The 12,013-nt window shown below is 53.5% G+C and overlaps 2 protein-coding genes and 1 long non-coding RNA gene across 3 annotated transcripts; all 3 read right to left on the bottom strand.

The window, feature by feature from the left end:
- Positions 1 to 3,533: 3,533 nt before the first annotated feature.
- On the bottom strand, positions 3,534 to 5,446 carry LOC143655231 (uncharacterized). The gene is made up of 3 exons (XR_013162132.1): positions 4,753 to 5,446; positions 4,359 to 4,650; positions 3,534 to 4,267 (listed from the first exon to the last, which is right to left on the bottom strand). It is a non-coding gene; the product is annotated as an uncharacterized LOC143655231 (long non-coding RNA).
- Positions 5,447 to 6,405: 959 nt separating this feature from the next.
- On the bottom strand, positions 6,406 to 9,046 carry SPMIP1 (sperm microtubule inner protein 1). Its single transcript, XM_077126604.1, has 2 exons — positions 8,217 to 9,046; positions 6,406 to 6,677 (listed from the first exon to the last, which is right to left on the bottom strand). The coding sequence occupies exons 1-2, from the start codon at positions 8,635 to 8,637 to the stop codon at positions 6,568 to 6,570; spliced, it is 531 nt and encodes a 176-aa protein (XP_076982719.1). The 5' UTR covers positions 8,638 to 9,046; the 3' UTR covers positions 6,406 to 6,567.
- Positions 9,047 to 9,151: 105 nt separating this feature from the next.
- On the bottom strand, positions 9,152 to 11,973 carry ATP6V1F (ATPase H+ transporting V1 subunit F). Its single transcript, XM_077126640.1, has 2 exons — positions 11,676 to 11,973; positions 9,152 to 9,644 (listed from the first exon to the last, which is right to left on the bottom strand). The coding sequence occupies exons 1-2, from the start codon at positions 11,831 to 11,833 to the stop codon at positions 9,443 to 9,445; spliced, it is 360 nt and encodes a 119-aa protein (XP_076982755.1). The 5' UTR covers positions 11,834 to 11,973; the 3' UTR covers positions 9,152 to 9,442.
- Positions 11,974 to 12,013: the final 40 nt, after the last annotated feature.

Below are 12,013 nucleotides of genomic sequence, written 5' to 3'. Positions count from 1 at the left end.
TGGCTCGGGTGTCAGGACCCTGCATTATTGAAATCAAGAGCCTTTGTCTCCTCCTCGCACCTGACCCTCAGCTCCCAGGCCGCAGCCCCTCTCAGTCTCCAGTGGCAGCTTGAGAGAGGAAGAAGGCACAACTGCCCTGGCCTGCGCACCCATGCCCCATGGAGCAGGCAGCCACACCTGGGGGCCTAGGGCTCCCGTGTATCCCCTGCAGGCCTGGGCCAGCTCTGGGCTGTGCTGTGGCAGGTGAGGAAGGGGGAGTACTGTCTCCAAGGGGGGAGGTGGAGACCTGACTCTACCTTGCCCCTCCAGGTCCAAGAGGACCAGGGCTGTCCCCAGGGGCTGGAGCTGCCCACTGTGCTGTTGGAGTTGGAGTGGTGCCAGTGGGCCCAGGAGCAGGCAGGGCCTGGCCAGGGACAGCACATGGCATAGGGCAGGGTGGGTGCCCCCTCACGCCCTGGCACCCTAACTTCCTGCAGCTCCTGTGGGACTTGGAGCTGCTGACTGGGGTGGGGCTGAGCCTCTTCTGGCCCCCCTGGGCCCCGTTCTGCAGCCCGAGGGACCAGGCCTAGCATGCATGGAGCCAGCGTGGCAAGCCCTATGGCAAGATGGGCAGGAACTCTGAGCAGCTGAGGAGCGCGGTGAACAGGGGCAGAGCTGAGTGTAGGGGGCGAGGCTGATCGCAGTGGTGAGGCAGCATGGAAGAAGTGTGGGCTTCAGAGACAGGTAGATCCAGGTGCACGTCTCAGTTCTGATGCTCCCTGGGGAACCTCAGCTATAAAGCGGGGGACGATAATACGACATGCCTTAGCGAGCAGGTGGGCGGATGAGGTGAACCCATCTGTGTAAAGGGGTCATCCGCATGTGGCACACTCACACGCATCACAGGCTTCCTGTGCCTGGCACACTCATGCTCATCGTGTACCTGCTGCTTTTATTCCATATTGAGCAGCAGTCTAGGTCAGACCAACTGCCTGGTGATATCCCAGAAGCCTTTCGACATGACAACTGCCTGAGAGGAAGGCAGGCCCGTCAGGGTCCCAGAGGGAGAGGCTGATGCCCTCCCCGTGGCTGGGCTGACTCCTTCAAGGGAGTGGGGGAGGGGTGGGGGTCTCTGGTGACTGGCCCCTGAACTGAGACCCAGGGATGTGCATCCCTGTACCGGTTCCGCCCCCAGTGGCCAAGTCCTTTTCAGCTGTGCCAGAAGTGATGGTAATGGTGACACTAAGGAAGTGTCCAGCAATGCTGACAACCAAGACTTCCAACTGGGTCAGTGTGAGGAAGGGGCTGTGCCTCCCTTTCTCCAGATTGGCCCAAAGGGATGCAGAGTGGATGGAAGCTAGGAAATTAATTCCTTGGGTATTGGTTATCTATTGCTGCATAACAAATTACCCTACACTCAACAGCTGACAAAATGTTTAGTCTCATGGTTTCTGTGATTTAGGAATCCGGGAGTGGCTTAGCTGGGGGCCTCTGGCTCAAGGTCTCTCCTGTGGTTGCAGTTGAGTTGACCAGAGCTGCATTCTCATCTGAAGGCTCAACTGAGGAAGAGGGATCTGTTTCCAAGCTCATCCAAGTGGGGGGTTGAGGGAGAGATTACACAATAAAATCTAGGAGGTGGGAATTACTGGGGCCATCTTAGAGGTTGCCCACCACACTGGGGGATGATGCCCTGTGGCCTCTGATGGCCGTCAACCCTTCCAGAGTCCCAGGCTGTGCCCTCCGCCCCAGGCTGGGGGCTCCATGAGCCAGAACCATCAGCTTTCAGAGGGGTAAGTCTTTCTCCCAGGGAATCCTGACTATCTCTTCTGCATTGCTATACAAAGCATCCAAGCACTGGACCTTTTTTTTTTTAATTAATTAAAAAAAAAATTAACACAACATTTAGAAATCATTCCATTCTATATATGCTATCAGTAATTCTTAATATCATCACATAGATGTATGATAATCATTTCTTAGTACATTTGCATCGATTCAGAAAAAGAAATAAAATGATAATATAGAGAAAAAAATAAAAATAAAAAATACAAAAAAAAAAACAAACTATAGCTTGGACCATTTTTTCTGCTTCTCTCCGTGTCGTGTCTCAGAGCCCTCCTCCATGGGCCCTCACTCAGTTGTACCTGTGGTTGCTCCTTAGCCCCTGGAAAGGGTGATTTCTGAATTCCAACCCCTGGGACTCCTGTGGTGGGTGTAGGGGGTGGGTGAGGCCATACTGAGCACTGGGGCAGGGGAGGCTCAGCAGCCTGCTGGAAGCTGCAGGACTGGCAGACAGACCCCCTCCCTACTCCAGAGCCCACAGGCTCCAAGAGGCCCTGAAATAGCCTTTGCACTTATGCAGGAGGCCGGCGGTGGGCAGACGCGGAACTGGGTGAGGCCAGGAGTGATGTCAAGCCAAGGTTGAAGAGCCCAGGCTTGCCTGCATGGCACACCCCCCGTACAGTGACAGGAGGGTGGGGCAGTCAGGAGAGCAGGGAGCCCCTGGCCCTGGGAGAACCAGACTAGATTGGGGTGGGGGGCAGGAAAGGCCTCACCCGAAGTCCAAGGTCTTCAGTACACTTTTCTTCACTCATTCTTCATCTCATACCTTTTCATAGAGAGCCAGGGGTACCCAGGAATGGCAAAGAGGTTTGTTTGTGTGTGTGTTTGTTTTTTATTAATTTTTAAATGTTTTTTTAAAATATCAAAAAACACCAAACAAATGCAAACATTCTTAACTTTTGAACATTCCGTTCTATATATATAATCCGTAATTCACAATATCATTACATAGTTGCATATTCATCATCATGATTTCTTGGAAGATTTGGCAAACAGGTTTTACTTTACATGCTAATTTCACCTGATTGGTTCCAACTGTCCCAGGCATTATGTCCAATAGGACTCTGAGGCTACCTGGGGCTTAGGAGAGAAAGTGCAGGAAATAACTGTCAGTGGTTGCCCAAGGAGGGGGAGGGGAAGAGCAGCTGCATGCCACCTATGTGCCACCCCTGTGCTGGGCACTGGGGAGATACAGGGAACAAGACAGGCTGTCCTCCCTGTCCTTGAGGAGATCACAGCCTAATGAAAGTGACAACAAATAGGCATTAGAATTCAGGGGCATGGATGCCGTGAACCTTGAACCTGTTCATTTAAATGAAACAGACTCAAACTATTTGGTAAATAATAAATCTAGCAAAGCCATAGACTTCAATTTTTCTAACATGCATGTTGAGATACGAGTTAAGTGCCAGAGATTATTTTCTGATTGACAGAGTTTAACTTATAAGTATTTTGTTTTGGGGGGAGACAAAGATATCAAAATTATTACTAGAAAAATAAACTATGTAGTAAGAAGCACATCAGAATTGAAGAAGAGTTTGGCAATTATTTCTGAAGGCTTGGGAGTCTCATAAGACTCCTTTGTTCAAAAAACTCTTCAGGGCGGGCCACTGTGGCTCCCTGGCAGAGTTCTGACCTGCCATGCCGGAGACCTGGTTTCCATTCCCAGTGCCTGCCAGTGTTAAAACAAACAAACGAACAAAACTCTTCAGAACAGCTTTATTTTCACAGAGAACATATCCATACTGGAAAATTCACGTGAGTCTCTATGTTGCATAAGAGAGCAGAATGGAATAAGACCTTATGAAATCAGATTCTTTTAACTTATTTTATGGATGTAGGATGACTCTCCTTCCTGCACAGCTGCAGGGAAGCAGGAATATCTTCATCTCTTTTTTTAGATTCCTTTTGTTAATTAGGAAGACTTGCAGTCTTTCTAGGCCAGACCCTGCCCTAAAATTTCATTTCTCAGACATCATTTGATTTTGCTCTCAGAAACAAAGAAGGGGCTAAAGGGGATTTCCTTAACAACAGTTAAGTAAAGCACACATATTGGGGTTCTTCTTTTGGCCTGAATTGGTCACGGTGGGGGGCCCTTATGGTGAGGGACTGATGGTCCTGGCAAACCGATCCCTCCTCCCCCTGAGCATCCTTTGGGGGCTTTGGGAAAGAGGGTGTAGAGGTTCCTTGGGGTGGCCCCTTTGACTGGGAGCATGAGGAAGACAGGGGCTGACTGTGGCAGGCAAACCAGACAAGCAGGCACGTAGCAGGTGTGTGGATACGGTAGAATGGTGAACTGTGACAGCCTTGAAGGTCAAGCACCAGCCCTCAGGTCACCCATATACCCCTATGCTCAGGGGCTGCGACATGAGTAGAGAAGCCCCCAACACTGGTCTTTCTCCCTCAGGTTGCTTGGAAGGGCTGAGCCCCAGCACCAGCAGTATTTCTGGGGAACCAAGAGCACAGAGTTAAAGGTGAAAGGGTTGAGGGCCCTGACTAAGGCCTGTCAGACTGGGGGAAGTCGGATTAGAACTTGCCTGCGGTGAGACTGGGGAGCACAGATCCATAACCTCTTCCAGCCGGGTGGAAGAAGCGCCATTTATACCACATAAAGTGGGTTCAACAAATTCAGGAATCAGGCAAGAGCCACCAGGGCGTGGTCACCCGCTGGCTTCTTGAGGTCTCCCTGGGGGCAGGGGTCCTGGCGTGGGGATTCCCTCACAAACGTAGGCCCAAAGTGCTTTTCCTTTCCAGGACTGGGCCCAGAGGGAAGAGACGAGCCAAGCAGAACCCAAGAACCAAAGACCCCTTCGACGGCCATCCAGGAGCCTACAAGGGAAAGAGCGAACTCAGGGAGCCACAGGACCCTTGGGTCTGCCCTCCCAGGGCCTGCTCGAACCCCAAGAACCCCCAGCCAGGCTGGGTTCGAACCTAGGCCAGGAGAGAGCAGAACTTCTCAAAGCGCTGAGGATGGAGACACCACAGAGTCAGAGACGAGAGACCCCTCAAGATCAGGAATTAAGGGTCTCTCAGGGTCAGAGGGGGGATGGCCCGCAGAGTGAGAACAAAGCTCTTCAGAGTCAGGGAGAGAAGATATGCCAGGGTGAGAGCAGGGAGACCACTCAGGGTCAGAGCGGACAGGCCCCTGCAGCTGAGAACAGAGAGGCTCTTCAGGGTGACAGAGGAAACAGTCCTCAGTGTCAGACTGAGGAGACTCCTGACGGTCAGGGAACGAAGGCCCTTCCGTTTCCCAAAGGCCCTATCCCACAAGCCTGGCCAGGAGAGGCGCCCACACGGTCCCCAGAGGAAGACCCCCTGGACCATTCCAAGGGCTTATGCAGGCCCCTGGAAGAACAGATCCCACAGCCTGAGGGAAGGGAGAGCCCAGGCTGCGGGAGGACCACCCAGCTGATGCAGGGAAAGACAGACCGCCAGAGACAAGAGTCCACACAGGCCGTAAGAGTGCTGAGAGCCGCTGGGGAGAAGCCCTGGGCTCCTCTTCTGCTATCGAGGCCCGAATCCCTGATTAGACCGTGGTTCCCAGGCCCAGGAGCGTCCATGCTGGCGGCGCTCAGCCCCGGGGACTCTGGGCTGCCCGAGCTCTCTGCAGCTCTCCCGGGGGACCCAGGGCTGGTGCGCGATCTCCATGGGTTGCAGGAAGCAGAAGGCGGCTCCAGCCCTGCGGAGAGCGCCCTCGGAGAGCGGAGGGGTGGGGCTGAGACCCCCCAAGCCCTCAAGGGCCGCACGGCCGGAGCCCGGGGGCAGGGAGGCGACGTCGGCGGGGGTGAGCGCGGTGCAGCAGGAGACGGCTCTGCGGCGGCTGCGGGAGCTGCTCCTCACCGCCCGGCGCCGCCAGCAGCAGGACCGCGAGCGACAGCGGCTCCGGGTGCGCCCCCGCCGGGCCGGGGCTGGGCTGGGCTGGGCTGGGCTGGCCTGGCGGCCGGCTCTCGGAGGGACGGCCGGGTCCGCTGACAGCCGCGTCCCGCAGGTCCTGGAACGCCTCTGCATCGCCAGGAGCCGCCACTCCCGGATTCACCCCCTGGGCCCCTCACCCAGCCCCGCTCAGCTCCTGCCACAGGCAAGATCCTGAGGGGAAGGGGGAGAGGGGACGCGTGCACCTCCCACTTGCAAGGAAAGGTTACGAGGGCAGGGCAGGCGCGGGTCTACCCGGTTGCTGGGCCCTGCTCGCTCCATCAAGCCCGGGGGCGGCAGGAGGTGTGGGCGAAGGCGCTCAGCGCTCTGCCCTGCCCCAGGAGGACGCGGCTGGGCAGCGACGAGCCCTGTGAGAACAGCTGCTGCAAGTGCACGGGGAGAGGACACGCGCCTGCGGGCCCTCAGGGCCAGGTGAGGGAGCGCACGGGGGTCGGGAGGAGTGGTCCTCTTCCCTGGAATCTGAGATGACAGGCCTCTCTTTTCCCAGGAACACCCACAACTTCCAGGAACTGCTGTGGTCCCCTGGCACTGAGGAGCCCGCCCCCGGGGAGTACAGCTCATGCTTTCCAGCCCCCTTCTAGTCAATACTGGACCCTCAGAGGCATCACTGAGGAGATGAGTGTTAAGAAAAAGCAAGAGGGCAACCTGGAGTTCAGGTTGACAGCCAGTCAGAGTAGTTTTCACAAAGGCCCAGAATGCAGCCCGAAGGGCTGGAAGAGACAGATATGCAGAGCAGCTTTGTCCCCACCAGGACAAAGAGACAGGACATTTCTTCTTGCCTCCCCTGAGCCAACCTGTCCTGCCCATGCAAGGTCAGAGGGCCAGGTCCTGGGGGTCAAGCAGTGCAAAGGCCCCGTTCTTGCGGAAGAATGAATCAATGCGGCACATCTTGCAGGAGACTAGTTTTTGCTTCTCTGTGGGGCCTGGGGAGAGACATTCAAGGGCAGGAATAAGTTTCTGAGAAAGGAACTTAGGGAAAAGCAGAGTCCTGACTGCCTGCATAGCTCTAGTAATTTGCTCATGTTGTATCCACTTTGCAAGTGTGAAGAAATAAAAAAAAAAAAAAAAAGAAATATTTCTGAGGAGCAGGGGCTTCAGGAGAGTAGAGAGCTGACTGGGCATCCAGACATAGTGACAGCAGAAGCATGGTCAGCCATCCACAATCATTACCCCCAACCCCAGAATCCTCTGCTCCCTGAGGCCTAGTCCTTTCTGTCACAGGGACAAAGCTAGACTTGTATGGGTAATGGGGCTTCCTTCTACCTCTGCTCCTCTTCTGGGGCTCTTTTGTGTGAAAGTTGCTCCCCTTATTCCCCCTTTAGGGCCCTGAGGAAAGTGAGGAACTTGCTTGGCAAGACATCAACTGTGACTTCCACCATGCACCTTTCCTGTACCTGAATTCAGCAGCTGGAAAAAGACAGGACTGACTAGTCTCACTTTAAATTCATGACCAAGGGGCATGCAGTAACACCAAGCAACCCTATACTCCCAGCATATTCCTTTCCTCCCATTTTACTCACCTCAAACTACCTCACTGCCTCTGCTTCTCTCCGTCTCAGCTGATGACCCTGACTCATCCTTTTAAACTCAGTTTGGTCAGTCTTCCTGCCAATGGAATTCCCCTGCCTGCCTCTGTGCTCCCACCTCCCTCCAGTCAAATTCCAGCAGTGTGTGCTCCCCTAGGTGATCTCACCCAATCTCATGGCTTTCAACACCACCTACATTCTGATGCTCCCACAAATTGGCATCTTTGTCTCAGACCTCTCCCCTTAGGTCCAGACTTTTATACATAGCTGTCTCACCAACATCTCAAGCTTAACATGGCCCAAACTAACCTCAGCTCTCAGATATCCTCCAGCCCTGCTCCTCTCCCAGTCTCTCCTGCCGCAGCCACTTCAGCCCCAAAACTTACTCTTACATCCAGTACATCAATAAGTTCCACTGTTTCTTCCTCCAAAACATTCTGAATCTATTTTCAGCTCTACTGCTAATCACTCTAGCCCAAACTGTCACTGTCTCTTGCCAGGATAAGATAGACGCTCAACTCATGTCAGTTTCTACTCTTTACCCTGAAAAATATATTACTTACAGAACAGTCAGGGTAGTATTATTTTTTTTAAAGTAGTCAGCATCATTCACCTGCTTACAACCCTCCACTGACTGCCCCTTGCACTTAGCATAAAATCCAAACTCCTCCTTCTTGTCATTAAGGTCTCAGCATAAATGTCACCTCTTCAGAGAAGCCTTGCCTGACAATTCAATCTAAAGAACCCCCCACCCCAATCACTCTGCAGCTTCATCACAGAATGTGTTCCTCTCAGACATTTTCTGGCTCTTATGTTTCTGGTCCGGACCCTCAGCACACTGAAAGTTACGCTCCACTAAAGGGCCTGGTCCCGACTACAGCCTGGCACACAGCAGGTGACTAACAGGTTGATGATTTCCAGGAGGTTGGGGCTCACCCAGCTGCCAGCCATATGTGAAGTTGGTGGTGATGGGGAAGCAGTAGCGCATCTCTGGCCTGTCCAGTTTTCGGGTGTTGAGGTAGCAGTGGCGCCCCTGAGAGTCGTGGGAGATGCCTTCGTACAGCAGGGCCCGCGTGGCAGATGGTACTGGGTACATTTCTGACTGAATAGGAGTCTCCAGGACAGGGCTGGAGGGCTTGGAAGGGATTACTTTGGGGGCAGGTGGGGGTGAGAGCGGGGCTTTGGGGTGCAGGGTGGGCAGTTTGAGGGGTGGGCGGGCAGCAGCCTTAGCCTTCTGCTTGGCTTTCACCAATGACCCGTATTTGCAATGCCACTCACAGCGCAGCCTCTTCTCCCTCAGATACTCCTCCTTCCAGAAGTTTTGCCGCAGTGTGTCCATGTTGAGTTGCCGCGACATGGTGGCAGGGAGAGAGCAGTACCAGGGTGGTCACAGCTGAGGGGTGAGCACAGCAAGGGCAGGGGCTTTCCTTCTGACAGCCAGGGTCGCTGCCCAGGGACAGTCACCTGGCAACTAAGCCTCACCTCACACAGGGCCAGGGTTCTACTTGCCATGCCTTCAACAGAGCTCACAGGCCCTGCTTTCTGAGGCAGCCTCAGGCCAGGGCCCATTGATATTAAGAGATCTGACGCCCAAACCCCTTGCAGGACCCAGGCTCAGTCCCTAGTATGACAAACTTCTGGGGTTCCCATGCTTTCTGCTCCACTACCTTGGGGTTAGGTCCCCTCATCCCCTCCTCACCCAAAGTAGACTGAAGTAGGGGGGACCATCCTTGAGCTCTGGCCTCCTGCACAATCTTCCTGGTCCAATTCTTCCATGTTTGGGTCTTTAATATAACCTTTTTCATTCTTGCCAATCTAACCTCCCACAACAGCCTCATCCTATATACGTCCTTTCTAGCACCAGCCCTCGGTTTGGAGAGAAGCACGAATATTACTTTAATTTAACATCAACAATGACACTGTGTGACAGCACAGGAAAGAGGTAGTGGAAGAGGGGAGATGGTCAAGCTTCCTGTTCCCTGATCAGCCTTGATTTTATTGGCAGAGTCCCAGCAACCTACAGCACCTCACTTAGCCTCTCAATGGAGGGGGAAGGGGCAGGGAGTTGGAAATCAGAGGCTGGAAATGCAGAGAAGGGCTGATGGCAAGACCAGGGGGAGGCCCGGAAATGAGAGAGAGGTTGAAGGGCTGTGGGGAGTCCCCTAACGCAGGTCTTCGGCAGTAAACATGCCCCTGGCTCTGCGCAGGATGGAGTCCTTGGTGGCATCATACGGGTGCTCCTTGGATGGGATCTCCAGAACGGCGGGAATGGAGCGCTGGTGGGCGTCCAGTACGTGCCGCACCATCTCTGCGATGTATTGGTTGATGAGGATGATGCCAATGTCGTCCCGGTTTAGAAACTGCCTGTTGGAAGGAAGAGGAAGTCCAGGGCAACTTTCAGGGCTCCTGCCTCTCTGCTGCCCGAGCAGCCCACTCTGGGTTGGTGGGGATGGACTGCAGAGGGAAAGGAGCAAGGCCCAGAGAGCAGAGGATAAGGGCGAAATGTTACTACACTAAACTCTAAATTCTATCAAGAATCTATCTTGACTCTAAGGCTAAGAGCCATGTCTCTCAGGGTGTGCATATACCTCCCCTGCTTGGAGGGCTTCCAAGTGAACTGGTAATGAAGATTCAGGAGCATGCCAATGTATTCCATATGCTGCCTTTGTGTAAGGAATGGGGAGGTTAAGTATATATGTGTGTATTCCCTTGTATTTGCATCAAGGAATACCCGAAAGATAAGGAAGAAATTAACTACAGTGGGGAGGGGGCAGATAAAGAGGTAGAAGACGACTTGAGCAGGAGACTTCTAAAGGTATACCTTTTTAAAATTAATTTGCAAGCCACATAAACACATTAACTTTTCAAAGGAAAACAAACTTTTTTTAAAACAGGGACTGAGGAAGGCGGTGCGACAGTGGCTCAGCTGGCAGAATTCTCATTTGCCATGCCGGAGACCTAGGTCTGATTCCCAGCACCTGCCCATGAAAAAAAAAAAAAAGGACTGAAGGCTTCAGGACTATATCGATGAGGATGGGAAGTTTGGCAAGAGAAAAGAATACAAAAAAGGAAGAGGAAACTCAGTAATGAAGGAATCATACTTTCCATACAAACAGAACCTGGCTCTGAGATTATCCTTTCTCGTGATCAACTCTTCACCCCACCCTCACCCCGCCATTCATTAATTTATTCATTCATTAAGAACTATTTACTGAGCAGCTACTCTAAATCACTAGGCTTGGTGAGGCTTGATAATCTCCAAGGTCTCTCTAAGGTCTCTCTTGGTTGGAAATATGGAAAATTCATGACAAACTTAGTCTGACAGACTGCTTAGAGATCAGCAGATGGCATCCTCCCAGATCAGGGACTAACAGACCTCAGACAGCAGGAACCAGCCTCAGCAGGCAGCTCTGGGCTGGACTGTTTAGGAAGAAAACAGGTGGGAGTGGTTTACCCTGAGTCTTGGCCAGGGGCTCTAGAGAAGGGGTGAGAGTAAAAGTAGGAGGCTAGAACCCTCCATTCTAGTCTCCAGGGGATACCTCTTGGATTAAAGATCATGCCTGCAACCACATTTTGAAGGTGTCACTCTTTACCCAGGGCAGGAAATGAGGACTTAAAGTGCAAGAGAACTCCCAAGGTCTTAGCAGAAAGCCAGACAAACTCCTGATATTTTAACCACTGTGCTCAAGACTAATGGGAAATTCCAAGTCAGACAGAGGGGAGCTGAGCAAGCATGGTGGGTTCCGGGCTTAAGAGAGGCAGAAAGGACTGGGAATGGGTTCAACTCCCAGCTCTGCCTTTTCCAACTGGTGTCGTAACTTCTCTGAGTTTTCGTTTTCTTATCTGTAAGTGGGAGTCATAACCCCTACTTTCTAGAACGATTGTGAGCCTCTAGGGAAGATGAAAGTACAAGAAAGCCCGAGCCTGTCACTTAGTGTAAGGTTCCTTTAGGAGTAAACTCGCAGAGTGCTTAGATGCTGGGAGCCGGCTAACAGGTGCGGGGGAGGGGCGGGGGGAGAGGGAGCCCTATCCCCGGGCTGAGCGCTCTGGGCGCCTATTATGACAGGGGCAGGGTGGGCCGAGGGGCGGCGTCCAGCCCGTCACGATCTCTGCCCCCTTCTTTCCTGACACATAGTCATGTGAAGGGGGAGCTCGTGGAAATGACAGAGCAGAGCCCTGGTCCCCAGTTCCCACAAAAGGGAACTTGGGGCGCTGAGAGGGCGGAGACTTCCGCTCTGGAAGGAAAGACGGGCAGCTGGGACTCCCCGGGTCTGGAAAGCTCAACGCAGCACCGGCCCGCCCCGGTGTCCCCGATACCTCCGGCCACTTCTGCCCTATCCCCATACGCCCGCCAGGCCCCTGAAGGTCCCGTTTAGGCCTCGCGGGCTACCGTACCGGAAAGTGTCTTCGATCTCATTGATGGTCGTGTCCTTCTCCACCACCAAGAAATTAGGGTGGCGGTTCTTGTTAAGCTCCCCTATGCCGCCCAGCAGAAAACCAGTCACCGTGTCCTCGTCTCCGATCACAGCGATTAGCTTCCCTCGCCCTGCCATCCTTACACTCAGGTACAGTGCACCCGACGTCCAGAAGGAATCGAAGCCCCGCCTCCTCAGGCCGTCCCCTTGTCGGCCTCACCCCCAGCCTGTACACATGCGCAGTTCTCCCTCTCCGCCTTTCGGGGCCTGAGCATTAATAGCAATGCGCCTGCGCCATAAGGAGAGGTCCTTATCAGG

The sequence above is a fragment of the Tamandua tetradactyla genome, chromosome 1 (genome assembly GCF_023851605.1).
Source record: "Tamandua tetradactyla isolate mTamTet1 chromosome 1, mTamTet1.pri, whole genome shotgun sequence".
NCBI lineage: Eukaryota > Metazoa > Chordata > Mammalia > Pilosa > Myrmecophagidae > Tamandua > Tamandua tetradactyla.
Note: the sequence above shows the minus strand (reverse complement) of the source record. Positions and strands in the feature narration are given on the sequence as shown.

Bases quoted from the DNA above. Each gene is read 5' to 3' on its own strand.
- SPMIP1 (XM_077126604.1), bottom strand. From the start codon at position 8,637: ATGTCGCGGCAACTCAACATGGACACACTGCGGCAAAACTTCTGGAAG. The intron at 6,678-8,216 runs GTGAGCCCCAAC...GTCTCTCCCCAG, and splicing joins CACATATGGCTGGCAGCTGG to GCCCCACAGAGAAGCAAAAA.
- ATP6V1F (XM_077126640.1), bottom strand. From the start codon at position 11,833: ATGGCAGGGCGAGGGAAGCTAATCGCTGTGATCGGAGACGAGGACACG. The intron at 9,645-11,675 runs GTACGGTAGCCC...TCCTTCCAACAG, and splicing joins GAGATCGAAGACACTTTCCG to GCAGTTTCTAAACCGGGACG.